General features: G+C 38.4%; 3 protein-coding genes across 5 annotated transcripts; 1 reads left to right on the top strand and 2 right to left on the bottom strand.

Annotated features, from left to right (window-relative positions):
- The first annotated feature begins 728 nt into the window (after positions 1-728).
- Positions 729-3,362, top strand: LOC113735099 (O-methyltransferase 1, chloroplastic-like). 3 transcript variants are annotated; one of them, XM_027262051.2, is made up of 7 exons: positions 729-1,068; positions 1,388-1,545; positions 1,628-1,748; positions 1,861-1,985; positions 2,470-2,598; positions 2,691-2,840; positions 3,138-3,362. In XM_027262051.2, exons 1-7 carry the CDS (start codon positions 879-881, stop codon positions 3,207-3,209), a joined length of 945 nt encoding a protein of 314 aa, XP_027117852.1. In that variant the 5' UTR covers positions 729-878; the 3' UTR covers positions 3,210-3,362. The 3 variants fall into 3 exon arrangements, with proteins under 3 accessions (XP_027117852.1, XP_027117844.1, XP_027117860.1); XM_027262043.2 differs by having other exon boundaries at positions 2,676-2,840; XM_027262059.2 differs by having other exon boundaries at positions 2,676-2,840; positions 3,113-3,362.
- Positions 3,298-11,185, bottom strand: LOC113735098 (gamma-tubulin complex component 4-like). The gene is made up of 16 exons (XM_027262034.2): positions 10,953-11,185; positions 10,374-10,665; positions 10,155-10,291; positions 9,710-9,808; positions 9,384-9,501; positions 8,580-8,852; positions 8,337-8,417; positions 8,184-8,267; positions 7,634-7,720; positions 7,056-7,111; positions 6,761-6,955; positions 6,158-6,383; positions 5,380-5,468; positions 4,466-4,619; positions 3,930-4,052; positions 3,298-3,849 (listed from the first exon to the last, which is right to left on the bottom strand). Exons 1-16 carry the CDS (start codon positions 11,123-11,125, stop codon positions 3,787-3,789), a joined length of 2,250 nt encoding a protein of 749 aa, XP_027117835.2. The 5' UTR covers positions 11,126-11,185; the 3' UTR covers positions 3,298-3,786.
- An 835-nt stretch (positions 11,186-12,020) lies between these two features.
- On the bottom strand, positions 12,021-17,321 carry LOC113735115 (uncharacterized). Its single transcript, XM_027262077.2, has 11 exons — positions 16,862-17,321; positions 16,427-16,568; positions 15,507-15,985; positions 15,140-15,361; positions 14,696-15,016; positions 14,198-14,554; positions 14,004-14,084; positions 13,818-13,913; positions 13,354-13,725; positions 12,915-13,046; positions 12,021-12,741 (listed from the first exon to the last, which is right to left on the bottom strand). The coding sequence occupies exons 1-11, from the start codon at positions 17,195-17,197 to the stop codon at positions 12,586-12,588; spliced, it is 2,694 nt and encodes an 897-aa protein (XP_027117878.1). The 5' UTR covers positions 17,198-17,321; the 3' UTR covers positions 12,021-12,585.

Below are 17,321 nucleotides of genomic sequence, written 5' to 3'. Positions count from 1 at the left end.
TTTCAAATGTCAGACGCAGACACGATTGGGCACGTCTGTGGCTGACACAACAGATTGCCACTGATTTTGTGTCGGCAGCAGCCGTGCTCAGTCAGCATGTCTGCGTCTGAACGTACAGGGTCATGGTAGTCTGTTTCTGTCAGCCGCAGACGTGCGCAGTCAGCACGTCTGCGTCTGACACCTGCTGCAACACTGAAATTTTTGCAGACGTCTATAGTGAGATTGTGGGGATTTTAAATTATGCTATCGTGCTGAATCAGCACGGCAGCTATATAATGGAAAACACCTCACGTCAGAGGTGCATTTGACGGTTATTTTTTTTTAATACAAATATTCTAAGAAATTAGCCCCACTATTGTATCGCAATACATTATTTTCAGCACGGCAGCTATAGAATGGGAAACATCCCACGTCAGAGGTGCATTTGGCAGTTATTTTTTTTAATACAAATATTCTAAGAAATTAGCCCCACTATTGTATCGCAATACATTATTATACTTTATTAATATGATTTTTTTTTCTTTTATTTTGTACCTTAGGCAAAAAAAAAAAATATATATATATATATATATATTGTTTTATCTTGGCCACGTCCTGTACCAATAGAAAAGCCCTATTAGTACTAATTAAATAATTGTTGTTCCCCAAAGGCCTGGCCATCCTAAACTTGAGAATAGTTGGTTTTATTAATTACGTTAAAATAAAATATTTAAAATTGGAAAGAATTTTATGCATCGAGAAAGAAATCTATGCACTACACATGGAAGCTGAAAAATGGATTAGGGCGTTGAGGACCTGAGGTAGAACCGTAGAAGGGCGAAGACGGGATAAGCGTAGTGCTGCAATAGCAAGCGCCGTGTTGTGTTTGTTTGTTCTCCATGGAAATTTTGGTCTCACCCACGCCGCCGGCTCCTGCCATTGCGAATACGAGAGGATCCCTATCTCACTCCGCCGCCATTAGAAAGAGGAATTTGACGCCCAGGTCCAAGCTCAATCACCAAAACGACTCCTTGTACCAAGCTGCAATTGAACGCGCTTCTCTTCGTTTCCAGGAGACTCTTCGGCCAGGCAAATTTCACTTTTATCTTGGAACTAACAATTTTGCTAAGGAAACAGGAAAAAAAAAAAAAAAACTGCATCCCTAGTTTCTATTTACTCCTCATTGGGAAATTTGGCCATGCTGCTTACTACTAGAAGGAATACTGAACTAGGAACAATCGCTTCGATATCAGACCATAATCTCAACGACTTGGCGTTGCAACAATGATTTGATATCCGTAGCTTGTCATTTGGCACTATATATGATTTGATATATATATATGTACACTAGTATATATTTTTTTTTGGGCTATTTGAAAGAGAGCATGAGCCGTGCTTGCATCTGCAGATCCTCTGTTTGTCGACCCATATGCTGGTTGCCTTGTTCCTACCAACAAATTTATTGAGGTAGACGTGACACCCCGGCTGCCTCTCTACTGCCTGGCGACCAAATTTATTGATGATAAGCTGCTGAATGCATTGGGTGATGATGACGACCTCAGACAGGTAGAGTAACAAGCACAATGGTATTCAACTTATGCTCTAGATCTTAACATCCGTCAATTGGCTATCTACTGAAGTCCTGCAGGTTGTTTTGTTCACCGATGGCATGGATACTCGGCCTTATAGACTCAACTGGCCCAGATCCACCCTCGTATTTGACATATCCCCGCAAAGGGTTTTCGGGGAAACAACGCTGAAGCTTAAAGGTGCGAATGCACGCCCTTGTCAGTTTCGCTTCTCCAGATTCTTTCTCTACGCCTCCTTCTTGTAAAGAGTTAGATACGCGTACTGACAAAATTCTCTTGAGAATCCCCAAAGAGGTTGGGGCCAGGATTGGAAGAAGCTGTATGTTTATCCATATACCATGCGAGTCGGCTAACATAGAAGAGATGATGCGTAACAGAGGATTTAAAGGTGCCAGGCCAAGTATATGGGTTTTCCAGGTGATTTGATATTTTTAACCTGCGCTCATCTCCTTGAACTCTGAGCTAACATAGCAACCTTGTTTCCCGTCGTTTATGTGGTTATTTCCGAAATTTAGCTGCCGTTCTTTCCTACCTCGTAATATTTCCGTGAGTGCCAATACTACCACTGTTTATTGTGCATGGTCATTATCATGTTCCTGACGTCGAAAGATTCTTTTGGAGAAACTGAAAAGTTTTTATTCTTGCCTAAAAATTTATTCTGCCTTTTGATTTCTTGAAGCTAAATAATGAGGGAGGTTAGAACCATTAGGAAATCTGTCTTAGTTTTTGTGTTCAACTTGGTAATTCCTGTAAATTTCCTTGTGATTTCTTGAAGCTAAATAACGAGGAAGGTTAGCACGATTAGGAAATTTGTCTTAAATTGTTCTATCGAGGTTGGTCGTGTCAAGGTTTTTTCTTTCGGAAGTGTAAATATGATTGTATATGTTGTTTTAAATTGCAGGGACTGCCTCTTGTAAATTTGGCTAGATTTAAAGAGATCCTTTCTGTTATCAGCAATTTAGCCACAAAGGGGAGTGTTTTACTCGGAGAACTACCTTCTTGGTTATCAGCAGTTGATGCTGGTATCAAGGTTTGTTAATCTGAACACTTAACTGGTATTATTTGATCTCCGTCTCCTTTGGCTCTGAAGAACCCATCTCTTATCAGTCCACCAAAACACAGTGGATGGATAATCTTTTCATGAGCAATGGTCTCCGGGTAAACATAATTGGATATGAGAACGTTGCCAGAGATTTTGAAAAAGAATTGGAAAAAGGAGATGACAACCATATACTCTTCACTGCTGAGCAACTGCGATTTTCTGATGAACAGGTAAAATTTCCTCTTTATCTCTGTTATGCTGATAGTTTCTGCAAAATTGTTGCTTCCGCTCATCTTTTCAGTCTCCTGATCTCAAACTGTGAAAATGTTTATGACTTGTCGATATGCCAATATCCTGATTTTGATCTCCAGGATTATGATATTTGGTTATAACAATCTCTGTCTCTCTCTCTCTCTCTCTCACACACGTATGTTGATTGATGAATACATTGGGGGACCTCAGAAAAGACGAGCTTAATGTTGTTTCATTTATGTATTCCCAGTTAACTGTTACCGTAATTGGAACAGATGGAAACTTGGAGTAGAGAATTCCAGAGGATAGAGGAAGAAGCGGATGAGGAAGGTTTCGAGGAGCTATAAAAGTCAGCTTCAGGTCGCATTCCTTCAAGAAGATACGGAAGCTTCCGTTGCTGATTAGAAACAAAATAAGAAGATGGGAGTATGGGACTTGAGAAAATGTACATAAAATCTATTAAACATCAGATAAGCATAATATATTCCTCATTTGCAAGATTCATATAGAATCTAAAAATTCATTTATTTAACACCCTAAACAACAATAATGTACAACTCACCTAAACCACTACGTGGTAGCTATACTAGGATTACAAGCAGCTTCAGGCAACCAAATCAACAACTTCCCCTCTTTAAGGCACAGTTCATTACACCCTGCTCTAAACGCAGCTGTAAATGGTTTAAGATTAACCAAATGTTATCAAATGCAGCATAAAGTGTGACGAAGGAGAACCAACGTCACGAAACTGGGAAAGGAGCACCCAAGTCAGGATTGCTGTCTGGTGAAAAACAACTGTTGCAAAAACCCAGAGGCCCATAACAAGTAGCCAAACGAGCAAGAATCAGTTTACTGTTAAAACTCAGTCTAAACACCACCAGGGGAACACCATATTGGATGACTGAGACAATTAAGCCGCTGGCATCAATGTAAAACTGCGAGTGTTGGACGTGGTCTCACAACATTAAGCACTCCTCTAGCAGTTGCCTGTCAGCAATTACGTGACATAAAGCATAGTTTAATCATCATGCATAAACTATAAGTTAAGAAAATGCTGCAAATATTACCTCAAAAAATGAATTGAAGTTCAGACGCAAAAGAAAACGCCTAAGAAAAGGGGCTCGCTGACTCCCAGCCAGTCTGGTACTACGCAATATAGTGTACAAGGAGTTTGATTTCTTATTGAATTCCTGAAGACAATCAAAACAATTATTTTCAATGGAAGAACTGATGAGCAGTATAACAGAAGCAAATTCTAGCCGTCACAATCATCAGAAGTTGAGAGTACTGGAATCCCTAATAACATGCTAATGACATTGCAAACAAGTGACTGTCTAGTCAGTCTTTGGAATACCTTGAAATGATGCAGGAGGGCCAAAATGCAAGACTAGCACTATTTCTGGCTTAAAATTATGCAAAACATCCAAGTGACAGAAATACCAGGTAAAATTAATAAAATAAGCTTCAGTTTTACATCACAACTCCTGGCCTTAGGCCAGCTGAAATAAATTTCTCAAGATAACAATCAAAATGATAGATCGAAACACCTATCTTACAATACTTCATATTTACCCCAAGAGAAGGGAAAGAGCACAAGGTTTACCTCTGATATTTGCTCCAGTTCAACTGTAATCTCATCACTCTCTTGGTTTTCAATCTTCCAGCAGAATTGCAAGCAAAGTTTCATTATCCCATCCAGGATTCTCGACACAGAACCAATGTCCAAGAAAGACTGAGATATTAACGCAGATAAGTACCTGCTTGCAATACTAAATTCATTATACATCCACCAAGTTATTAAACATGCAAAAAAATTCAAAAAATGCAAAGTCTACAGGACCTTGGACAGAAACCACAAGTTTAAACAGCCCAAAATCTAATGAGTGCATGAAGAACAAGATCTGAACATCTCTAAGTAAAATAAATGAGGTAACAGAAAATGGTTCAAGAGTCATAATGGATCCATGAAAAGATCATTTTCATGGTTGTTATATCTCTCAGGTAATACAAATCAAAAAGTTCTCATGTTCCTTTACTATGAATAGCACTGGTCTAGGTTATCTAGCTCCATTTGGTATTTGCAACAAAATAGAGCATTCTTGACTAGGTTGAACCAGCCAGAAAGAGCAATACTTTCAATGTGGTCTGACATTAGCACGAGTCCTGGAGCTCAATAAGAAATTGGAAACATCGGTAGTAGGTGCATTAATCTTATAGAGGAACAGAACTGCACCAAGGACACAGTCATATTATATTTGTGTGCTAATTTTTTGAGAAAGAAATCTTCCCTTGACTGGTCCCTCCTATCGACATCTAGCAAGTCACTTTCACATCTCAAGACAATTTCTTTATAATCTGCAGATAGCACTTTATTTTCTTTGCTAGTCAATCTCTAATGACAAGAAGCTAGCAGTAACCAGTAACCAATTTAACATAACATCTACGTAAAGAATATCAGGCATAAATAACAAATCAAAACTAAGAAGTAATTTAATATGAGAAACATCAATTACTCACTCTTGGTGGAAGCGGACAAGTTCTGTGAAATCATGAGAGTTCTGGATGTGAGATTGCAAAACATTCCACTGAGATTCTATTACATCCACCTAGGGAATCAAAAGGGGTAAGGAAGAAGGCAGGAAAAAAGGATCATACTACACCAATGATCATTAAATATGCAGGAGAAACTACTCCAACAATTTCTAGCAAGAAGCCCCAGTTTATAAAATTGTGCTAGCCAAAATACACATACTTTGATCAGCTTTATTTACTAGCCAAAATACACATATTGATTATTGCATTTGCAACCAATTCCACCCTTCTGCACAAGCTTAACAGCTTCTACTCATTTACAATCAACATGTTCTGCATACACAGTTAAAACAAATATGGGTGTAACAGCTCAAAAGGACATATCCAAATTGGTTTGGCTATTCATAATTTTTCATCTGTATGAAAATTTACAGGGTCAAACCATTGAAAAGAACTTATCCAAAAGGTGCTAGCTATGTCCTAACACTGTCTTTTACAGCTTTAATGAATACCATTCCTCTTCCAAAATGAAGTCACCCTTCAAAAGAGGTGTACCAAAAGCTTCCAGAAGAAAATGCAACTAACAATAACCATCCAATTCAATTTACTTAAGCCCTAGATTCCCAGTCTTCTAAATGAAAACAAACTAATTTATGTGAGCAAATATCTATGGCAGTAAAACTTCTTGAAGAAACAGGCGAGTTATTTAGGAAAGAAACAGGAATCATTGTGAACAAATATAGCAAATTTCTGTAATAACAACCTGGATGTAAAATTGAAGATTTCTGATCAGAAATGCCATATGTTCTCTAATACGCCACATTGGTCTAAAGTGCTGCCTTCGCTGATGCGATGTCAAGCAGCTTCTGCTATCATTGCGATGTTTTGCAAAATCAGAATGATCTTGAGACATAGCAGAGGCCCATGATTTCTCCAACTCCATCTGTGTTCTCTTCAGTCGAAGCAAATATTGGAAGATTCTGCGATACCTATAGCAAACTTCTTAGATGTATCTACAACCCTGTCACTTGTGTTACACTTGTAACTACTGATGAGACACTGTAATTTCCGAAACAAATTCAAGTTGTAATTTCCACACATTTAGTGAACTCAAATGATACAATGCAAGCCGCTTTTCTCTACTTCCATGAAGTACCCCTCACAAATCATTTTTGTGAGATCAATGCAAACATAATAAGTGCAATAGATAAAAGTAAAACTGCAGCAGGGACCAATGGCTTACGACTTGGGAAGAGGACAAACTATTAGGAAAAGTAGATATACCAAATAAGAAATGCTTTTAAGCTACCTTTCAATTCACAAATTAGAAGCAAAGAATATCACTCTACAGGATCAAGTATCTTACTTAGAAAGCACCTCCTGCGTGAAAAACAATTGCAAGGGCCAGTCAACAGAGTATTCAAGAGCAATGCCATCCCAGCCATCAAGTGGCACCTCCAGGGAAGTCTCTGATTGCACAATTGAATCTCCATCAACATAAGCTTTTGTCTTTGGCAGATCTACTTGGGAGGATTTAACTGGGATCCCAAATGAAGGCATCCTAGAAATTGCATGAATACTAAAATAAGAATTTTTTTAAAAATCTTTTCTCAGTCATTTGTTACCAATCATACATCAGACAAATCAAAATGGGTTCTGACCTTAAAGACACCCTTGAAAAATATCTGTCGTCATCTCCAATAGTTTTCACTGCAGCCTGAGTTGCGAGCATGTTGTCAATAATAAGGCACTCAAAAAAGCTCTGTACTTGAAATTAACACTCATTACAGGAACAAAGGATACATTCATGAGTTAATGAAGTATTTGTACGCCATAAAATCACCACAAATCCAAATGGTTACACCTACATAAATGAAATGCAGATCACTGCTGGTGATGGATGGGCTATACTAATTCCCTAATACTCTATGACACCTGGTGGCAGAAGGTTCTTCTCAAATGGACAAACAGGTGTTTAAATTGTCTCCATCCTATTGACTTATGCTTCTTGTTACCATTCCAATAGTATTCTCATTTCAACATTATCTAATTTATTTTTCCCCAAAAGGACAGCAAATCCAAAATTACCTCAGGAAAATCTAGATCTGGCATGAGATATAAATAGACACAAGAAAAACTCCATCATGTGCTGAAATAATGTGGCATTATGGACACAGGTAAGACAACAAGCAAGTAGGAATGAAGAAGATTGATGTTCATAAAAATTTGATGGACTTACTAGCTGAAATGGAATCATAAGATAAGCTTCTGCAGTGGACAGGCGAGGTGGCAAATGCATCAGCTGGCGACTCTCCTCGAGAAAACTCTAGCAATGTCAAAGAAACAGCATTCAACAATACTTTCTTCACACTAAGAAATGGCAAAACACTTTTAAGAGGAGAATTTCCAATACTTTCTTCTTGGCCTGCATCCACAAGACTATTAGGAGATGCTCAGATTGTCCTAATCACTCTTATGTGTTCTCCAAACAAGCACAAACCTAGAGTGACACACAAGTGTTCCTCCCTCAAAACTTTAGAAAAGCAAATCCTAAACAGAAATGAAAAGGCTAAGACTGTCTTTCCAAAGTATTAGTGGCGCTTTGCAAATTGCATTTATACGTAGCAATCGACAGAAGATCCCCAATAATATTACTCCTCTATTGTGAAGTAATGGGATAAGCAAGACATTTTGAGCACAAGAACCTTTTAAAGAAAAGACCAACTTAAGTTGGTCTTTGCAAGATTTGAAGTTAACATGTATGAAAGTAACAAAAATCCATGCTTTACCTGGAAGAAATCACCTTTTGCTAAAAGAAAATAATCTTTAAGAGCCCTCAAATGGCCATTCAAGTCAGCACGTACAACAACAAGCTGCATAAGTAAAGAACTATGAGCACATTAGTATAAAGAGCTAAAGAAGAATAATTTTGCGGTCAGCACCTGCCAAAGATGACTTGCTGCAATCACCCTAATTGAGTCAATTGCACTCTCAAATGATCTTTTGTGGAACTCAGATGACTCCTGCAAAATACAAAAAATTCAATATAAATCAACAATAAATTCCTTATGTGGAATTCATTTGAATTTCAAGAAACAATAACAACAGATCATGCAAGAACAGTTTTCTCCAGGTAATACAAGCGACACAATAGTGGTTTTGTTAACGTTTAAACATATTCCAACCTTTAAATTTTGCAGCATGGTTTCAATCTTGTCAGCATCAGATTGAGGAAGTAACTCCTCCCCAGTGGACTTGTTCTGTGAAGATGAATCCTTAGTGAAAAAAATTCGAGAAGTGGACAATTGAGGTCTTTGTGATCCTCTTGGCATCTGCTGATAGGCTATTGCACCCTGGAATCTAATGGCAGGGCTTGGATTTCGTAGAACCCTTACAGCTTTCCCAGCAAAAAGAATTGATTCGGCAACACGCATCGGGATATGCTCTGGCAGCATATCCTACCAAGAAAACAGAAAAGATTATTGAATGTGGCAGTATAAAAGAATAGCACATAGTTTGTCAATAGCGAAGCCTTGCCATACCAAATCTCTGGAAAAAAAAATGGGCTAGTACTTTAAGAAAGTTATCATATGGAAGAACAGAGGACTTATGCCTGAGCCTGTACTGAGATTCAAGGACACAAGGAGTCTTAAGGAGGCACATAAGTCAGATGAACTGATGAACAAATAAAGTAAAGCATGACATATTTTGTGGGCTCCAACCTCATACTTTAGCTAGGCTCTTCAACCGCCTATGATAACGAGTTTGCTATTGGACATGCCATCTGAAGTATAAACTTTACCCAAAAGGCATTTTTATCCAACTGCACTAAAATAGGATCACATCATTCGGTACTTGGTGTTTTAGGGAAAAACAAAAACAAAGTAAGAAGATAGCAGCAGGTAATATAGCTAGACAGATCAAAGAACTACATCACAACATTATGTAAAAGGAGCACCAAATAATGCAGAATAACAAGATTCATATACCAGAGAAATATGGAAGCCTGAGTGCCAGTCGGTCAGAGATGCATCATTAGTTGACATCGACGTCAGTCGCTCAACCACCTCTGCAGGTGAGTCATTCTCTGCATCCCTACTCTCCAGCCTAGACAAAACATTGAACTTAATACCTAGATTCAGGTGCTCTTAACACCAAAATGGAACCAAAAAAGAATTTGAAAAAAATTCCAATTGTGGAGGTTAGAGATTTCAATTCTCATTCAGTTCACCAAATTGAGAGATTGTAGCAATTACAGTAAACAGTAATATGACATCAAATCATCACAGCAATTAGTTGAGATAGATTCCATTACCTACTTATAAAAAATTCTCCATACTGATCATGAAGAATCCCATAAATCATCCAAGAGGCAAGTTGATTGTACATAACCTGATGTCCATGCCAAAGCAGCCTATAAATCAAGCAACAAATAGCTGGCTAATTATAATCTCCAAAGATTTGGCTAAACTGATGTCCATGCCAAAGATCTAGCTAGTTATAATCTCTAAGTCAACAAAAATTATATGCACAGAGAGATAGAACACTATAAACCTTTATCGTGAACAAGCATTAGTAAATACTACCAGAAACAATCATCTGGGAACAAAAAGTCATCCACAGACTTGGCATGCTTTTCGATATAACACAAAAAGGCAACAGATGGGTCCTCAAATGGCAAAGGGTGAAGTGTTAGCCAACTGAGTGCAGATAAATCCTTCTTGTCAAAACTAAAGATAACGGGAAAAAAAAGTTCATACCTCTGAATGCATGTCTGCAATTCAGGGACGCCACAGTGGCATCGTTTGTGAAGGAGGTTAAGAAGCCTCCCTCCACAGTAGCCATCGCGTTCAATTTCTAGAATAAGCTCATAAAGAGGTGGCAGAAGAACAAGGAACTGGGAAAAAAGATGCATCAATCACTAATACAAGATTTTATTAGGTATGACAAGAACTGCAGTGAGGAGAATCATAAACTACCTTATTGAGGCCTTGAGTAACTGTTGCCAAGATGGGTAGAGAATCAGACAACAAATTCTGCTCAATATGTAGAACGGCTGACCTGTAAACTGACAAAACCTCAGCAATGCCGTTAGCAATGGCCCTTCTGTAAACACTCTGCTTCTCTTTCTTCCCTTTGAACAATTCAGAAGTTCTTGAAGAGGGAGACTCATTTGAGGACCTTATCCAACTCAAGTTACGAGACTTAGTTGCAAAGCGATCAAGCTCCCTGTAGTAAAATCCCAGCTTAATGATCCTCTCAATGGCGTCCCTGTGATGAAGCCCAACATTAAATTAATTCTCTTCTAACACTAACTCCAATACCCCATATTGTACTAGAAAATGCAGCCAATCTAAAATCTCCTTCTGAACAGAGAGATTGTCACTGATTTAGCGATCAGACAACCCTAATAGCAAGTAGCCAACAGATACACTCTTCAACTATGGACGCGTGATGAAACTGCCGGAAAGAAAGGCAAAGAGCGGAATTGTTCCCTTATTTTAATTTCCTTTAAAAAAGGAGGGAGATCAATGAAGAAGAAGAATAGTAGTGAATACCTTTCACTGGGTTGGATGAAAGAGATATCCGGAGCGAGCTTAAAGGTGAAGCATTCCTCTGAAATGGGGGCATCCGGGGACAAGTTAATGCGGAGGGTATCTTGCTGCTCTCTTTCGTCGACGATGAGGTCTCCGGTGTAACCCAGTAGAGCCAGTAAGAGTTCGTGCAGCATAATTTGGCTTCCCCGTTGGCGCTCTCTAAAGGTTCTGCCCAGATCGATTTCGAAATTGGCCCTTCTCCTACTCGAGTTTTAATTTTTAAGCAGCCAATAACAAGCCGGCATAAAATTTAAAAAAAAAAAAAAAAAAAACTTGTGGTGTTTTTTATAAAACCTACCTTGAAGTTTGAAAACGAAAATATCCAAATTATTGAATTGTTAAATACTAAATCTGATGCATTTGTATTTTGAGTGTATATTACTTTCAGTGATAAGTAAATATTTTATCACTTGTATTAAAAGCAAGTTTTACTTTATAGATTCATTGATACTTAATTAACTAATCCATATGTTCAATTTTTTGTTTATCAAATACGTTTAAACAAGTTGAAATCCCAATCAATTAAATTAAAATGCTAAATTGGAGTATTAAACAGGGTCTTGGCTTTATTTGTTTGTACACATACAATGGCTATCTATTTGCATAAACAAGGAAAAACACAATTTTAGTCCCCAATTTTTAGCTCCTATGTGATAAAATTTTGGCAAAGGCAAATATGGTTCTCAATGTCTAGCACGGATTTCATTTTCAGTTCCTAAAGTTTTGATAGGAGCAAATATTGCCTATAATGTTACCAATTTTAGAACAATTAACGGATTTTTTTTAATATTAATGGAATCACTAACATGTTTGTTGAATTAAATTTCTTCAAAAGGAAGCAAAATAGTGGGTAATCTTGAACAACAAGAATAACTGATTATTGTGATGGCACATTAGTAACTGATTAACTAAGAATAAAAAATTGTTAAATCAATATTTTTTAAAAAAATATTACGATTGTTTGCTTAAGGGTGGTGGCAATAGAGAGTGAAAATAAATTATATGAGTGGATAAATTGGGTGCTCCAACTATTGTAAATTATTTGTAACTTTTTATTTGATTGCATCGTTATCGCATTTCTCAATATCTTTTGACAGAAAATCCAACGACATGAACAACGCAAAAGTATTCGACAGATTACAGGCTACTTGATACATTTTGAACTCTGCATACAACTACATCACCCTTGCACCAAAAGAACCACCAATATTCATTATTCACATCGAACATGACGATCTACAAAAGTGCAGCTGCGTCAGGTGATGTCTTCCTGAATGGGCTGCAAATATGGAGCTTCGCGGCTTATTGACGGTCTCCCAATGCAGGCCAAGGGCATCCGAATCAATTACTTGTGCACAATAATTGGATAAATGCACCAGCAGCAAGGCGTTTCCCAACCCACGGGTGAAAGGGATATTTTTCCCTGAAGCCTTGGCATGAACTGCATCTCCAATGCACCGTATACTCGTTGAGCAAAATAAAGGGTTGGGCAACCTCCTTCCTGCCTATGCCAAAACTGAAAACCTCAGAAAATCAGTAGATTTCTTGCCTGCTCGTACAAATTTCAGGCATAAAACGACTCATCACTCAGTCTTCAAGGTCCCCTTGACTTCATATTTTTATTGGATTTGCCTTTACTTTTGCTCATCTGCTGCTTCTGTCTTTTGCTTCTATTATTCTCCACCTTTTCATGGGGATCAACATCCTCAAACCTTATTGGCTTTATTATTAGACCAGCCTTCTTCACCACCTGGCAAGAGTAAAACACAAAAGTGAGCAATTCTCCAAAATTGCACGTTAAGACCAGCAAATGTCTTTAATTTCCTTGACACAATATATTTACTCCTAAAAGATCACATGCGAGGAATTGTCAAATAGCACAAAAATCAAAGACTAAAGTATTCACTGTTTTCAGGAACGCACTTCTGGGCGATTAAGAGCTCCAATTGCTGTAGCAGGGTTAAATTCTGGTCCAATAGGCATTCGCATACTTTGTTCGAAAACTTCTTTGGATGTGTAAGGAAAGGGCAATGTCTTCATATGAAGTTTTTCAGCCTGTCAAAACCAAATAAATGCTTGTTAAGGTCACAGAGGAGGAAAAACTATAGTCAAAAGAATATGACAGAGGCTTCACATTTAACCACTAAATTGCAATGAATGCAAACATTGATTAGTCGTCATCAACAGTAACTTGAGACGGAAGATACAAGGATCTCGCCACCATCCTTTCATTTGATTACCCAGCAAAGAAGGGTGTTCAACTATATTCCATCCTTTATAATACACATGCCCACCTCGTAACACACAAGCAATGTATGAACCACATATCCAAAATTACAAAACAAATAAGATGGAGATAGACCTTCTTATCCAGCTTCTCAGATATTATAACATGATTCAGCTGCGCATCTCTCCTCTTCTTAAGGGCTTCCTCCCTTTTCCTTTTAGCATTCTCATGTTCTTCCATCATCCAAGAAGGTAATCCTTTTGATTTCTGTATATGAGTCCACTGACCCCATCCAGGAAGTAGAGTCGGTTTTTCTGGTTCAGGATTTTCCTCATTCAAAACCACTTCTTTATCTTTTTCAAATTCCTCTTCAACATCATCTCCCGCAAAAGCACGGCGTATAAGTTCTTCCTGGGATGGTTGCTCATAAGTGGACTTAGGTCCAGAAGACAAAATGCCATCCACCATCTGTCCTTCGCTCTCTGTATCACTATCAGCATTCTCTCCCTTCGTACAAACAGAAAGCCAGAACACAAACACAAGTAAGCAACAATTTCCATTAGTATGTTGCATATGTAGCATATTGTGCGGTGACATACCTCCATATCTGGGTCCCTCATTTCAGTGTACCTGGTTGTGTGGCAATCAGAGACTTCCTCATTCTGAACTCCTATTTTCTCATCAACGTTTTTCTTCTGTTAATTATCCAGATATGCTATCAGACTTGGTAAAAACTCCTTTTTTCCCTCAGACATGTGAAACTAAAAATTTAAGACGTGACTCACCTTTTTCGATGAATTGGACGCAAAAAGAGCAACTTCGTACGTAGTTCTGGGGCCTGGTTCTTTAACAATGTCCTCAAAACTCTATAAACCCACAGAAATAACCCCATCAAACTCTGTGGGATGGTGCCTTTAAAGAATAGATAAAGAAGAAAAGAGAGGCCAAGTGGGGATTTGGAAAAATAGAGAGTCCATACCTTAAAAATAGGGTCATGGCCAATCTCGGACTCCTCACGCAATACATCAGGATTGATATTGACATCTGTCTGAGACTCATTATTCTTGTCCATTCCATCTTCCTCATCACCTCCAATGGCCTCAAGGCCTTCGTCGCTGTCACTGTTTCCATAGTAATTATCCGAATTGTTTTTATCCTTAAATTCTTGAACCTGCCTTTTAGTAGCACCAAAAACCCTTCTCCCGCTGGAGACATGGAGGTTTTCACTATCTTCCTCATTTTTATCTTCCAATTGCTTCAATGACAGCTCATAATCCTGAAGAGCAAGCCTTGCTTCTTCATCAGCAGCCTCTTTTCTTTTTTTCAAGCCACGGACCTATGAGAACACAAGTTGGCAGAAGAGTTAAACAAATATACAAATTTGCAGTCTGGTGTCTTGGTCAGAATAAATTTCTAAAATGATGTTGGACCACTGCAAATAAAGTAAATTAATCTCCAATGAACCAAAAAGAGTTACCATGAAAGGCAAAGAAAGAACTCCTGACTTAGGCAACTCTTCATTCCCTTCTAGTACTTCAAGTGTCTTTTCCTTTGCTTTCTTTAACATTGTTGATGGACCTTCTTGATCTGAATCAATTAAAATGTCATCAGAGTCATCCCCATCACTGCTCTCGTCACTACTTCCCATCATAGAATTCATTTTTCTTGTCAGCAGAGCATGTTGATTGAGTTGTTCAGCTATAGCAGCTCGAGTCCCATCATCCTGGATATTCAGACCACGCTGGAGAATGCGCTTTGCCCACTTTGAGCTGTTCTTGTGTTTCAACGTCAAGCGTTCCTGTGCAATATTGCCAGCCAAAAATGGATTGACTCATGTAACATTATTCTTTTTCCACACTAGTCTTGCATTTTCAAATCCAAGTTTCAGTTGTCAAGGGTGTTAGACAAATTTGTCAATTACCTCTGCTCTCTTGAACTCTTGTTTCATTGCAAGTTCTTTAGCAGCTTCTGGGTCCATTTCCATTGCAGCAGCAGTTGCTTTCAGGCGATCTTTCTTCAACAGACGATGATATGTTTTAGACTTTATCTTTCTTATACGTTTTGATTTTAGTTCATGACGGAAAAGAAGACTACGCATTTTTGCAAGCCGATTCTGTTGATCCCTCACATCTTCAACAGATATCTGTCAGCATCACGTTGCAAAAGGAAATCATTCAGGAAACTAAGTTTGGCATGCCTTAATTGGCAAATAGATTCTTTGAGAGTTATCTCATAAATAACATGACCAAGAGAGATGCATCTGAGCTATGTTTATAGAATATGGATACCTTATTCAGTTCCAAAAGTCTAGCACCGTCTTTTCTATGAGCTTCAATAATATCATTATCATTGACCAATGATGCAATTTTCTTCTCAAAAACACTCCTTGGTTTAAATTCAGAAGCTATTGATCCAACAGTGGAAAACCCCACATCTGTTTCTTCATCAAAATATATAGTGGGTGCTTCTCGGTTCCTCTTAACAAGAGGTTCCCACTTTGTAATATCCTTCTTTGACAGCTCATAAGCTGCCTTTCTTTCCAATCTCTCTTGATCTGATCTTGGAAGAGGTGCGTTAAGGGACAAAGACTTCCTTTCCATTCGATGCACATCCTTCCTGAGTTTACTGAAGCCAGACTTCCCATGAAGTGGATCCAAAAGGTCCTCAATGCTAATGCGGCTGTCACCCTCAAGAATATCACGACTGGGATTGTATTCAGACTCTGGATATGCCTCAGATATGACAAAATCATTATTCTTCCTCTTACCTACGAGAGAGTAACAGAATTAATCAGCCTAATTGCTCTCAGTTTTACAAGTGGATTATATGGTCTGGTAGCTTTATCACTCACTACAAGCAAGCAGAGAAAGAAACAAACACTGCAAACAAATAGGCATAAAAAACAGAAGAGGAGAATGTCCCAGAAAACAATTAGTAGAAACTGCTTCCATTGTATAAATATGCCAGCTCCTGGAAAATCAGCGTACAGACAGCATAAGGAACATAAGGTCGTCAAGATGCATATAAACTATGTACCAAAAGAACATTTTGCTAAAAGATGTTTCATATTGCAACCTACGGGTGTTAAAAATCAAATATTCTTCTTCAGTCAATGGACTCAAAAGCAACAAGTCGGTGAAACTTTGTTGAGTGACATGCAACAAATCTAGCCTAAAATATGAACGACAAAATTGAGTATCATTACTACCTTCAAAGGCATCACCAGGCAATCCAGTGATCTCTTGCAGCATCCTAGAATGCCTTCCGTCATCTTCATTATCAAGCTCATCACCGTCCCTATTAGCCTCATCTCCTTCATCATTGCCATCATCTGATGCTACATCTTCATCCTATTTGACGAAAAGAAATAAAGCAATTGAGGAAACAATTCAAACTAGCAATACCATAAAGGAAAAATAATAAGTTACAAAAAATCACCGCATAATAATTTCCAGCAACGACAAATACCATTGTTAACTTTTTTTTATCTTGGGTATATCATTATTAACTTTAATTATCTTCACTCCAACTCAATGCCACCTTCAAATGCATACAATGTATTCGGAATTCTCAAAAAGAAGAAAATTACTCCGATATTTCAGAAATCCGAGGAAAAAAATATATATTTTGCTAAAGTATGGACCTCAAATTCCTCCGGGAGCTCATATTCGTAGTTATCAACGGAGTCAAATCGTTTATTCTTCTTGGATTCCTCCTCCGGTAGAGCTTCTTCATACTCGTAAAGGTCGTTGGTTGCGGCCACATCGGAGTCGCTGGCTGCGTCGTCGTCAGAGAGCTGAGTAGTAGAGTTTAAGAGATCAAGTTCCTTCCGTAGGGCATTGGGCAAACGAGGACCCGTTCTCCTCCTAGCCTCCCTGTCCTGCTTCGAGCTATTGCGACCGTTCTTCTTCTTCTTCTTGAATTCTCCCCTATTTTTGTGCCCGTTCTCGTCTCTCGTTTTTCTCTTCTTCTCCGCCATGCCGTCAGGGCGTGTTTCCCGTTCAAGTGGAAAAAAAGCGAAAAACAACTCGATCGCACTGCTACTGCTTGAAACGAATTTTTAACACCGTGTTTGGAGGCGGTACTGGGTTATGTTGCCTCGA

Source organism: Coffea arabica, chromosome 1e (genome assembly GCF_036785885.1).
Source record: "Coffea arabica cultivar ET-39 chromosome 1e, Coffea Arabica ET-39 HiFi, whole genome shotgun sequence".
Taxonomy (NCBI): domain Eukaryota; kingdom Viridiplantae; phylum Streptophyta; class Magnoliopsida; order Gentianales; family Rubiaceae; genus Coffea; species Coffea arabica.
This window is presented reverse-complemented; position numbering and strand designations above follow the sequence as displayed.

Excerpts from the sequence above, each read along its gene's own strand:
- LOC113735099 (XM_027262043.2), top strand. The coding sequence starts at position 879 with ATGGAAATTTTGGTCTCACCCACGCCGCCGGCTCCTGCCATTGCGAAT. Across the intron at positions 1,546-1,627 it reads ATGATGACGACCTCAGACAG|GTTGTTTTGTTCACCGATGG; the intron begins GTAGAGTAACAA and ends GAAGTCCTGCAG. Across the intron at positions 2,599-2,675 it reads CAGTTGATGCTGGTATCAAG|TCCACCAAAACACAGTGGAT; the intron begins GTTTGTTAATCT and ends ATCTCTTATCAG.
- LOC113735098 (XM_027262034.2), bottom strand. The coding sequence starts at position 11,125 with ATGCTGCACGAACTCTTACTGGCTCTACTGGGTTACACCGGAGACCTC. Across the intron at positions 10,292-10,373 it reads TTACTCAAGGCCTCAATAAG|TTCCTTGTTCTTCTGCCACC; the intron begins GTAGTTTATGAT and ends CTTTTTTCCCAG. Across the intron at positions 6,956-7,055 it reads TTTTCAAGGGTGTCTTTAAG|GATGCCTTCATTTGGGATCC; the intron begins GTCAGAACCCAT and ends TGCAATTTCTAG.
- LOC113735115 (XM_027262077.2), bottom strand. The coding sequence starts at position 17,197 with ATGGCGGAGAAGAAGAGAAAAACGAGAGACGAGAACGGGCACAAAAAT. Across the intron at positions 13,047-13,353 it reads CTGAGAAGCTGGATAAGAAG|GCTGAAAAACTTCATATGAA; the intron begins GTCTATCTCCAT and ends TGGTTTTGACAG. Across the intron at positions 12,742-12,914 it reads GAGCTCTTAATCGCCCAGAA|GTGGTGAAGAAGGCTGGTCT; the intron begins GTGCGTTCCTGA and ends TACTCTTGCCAG.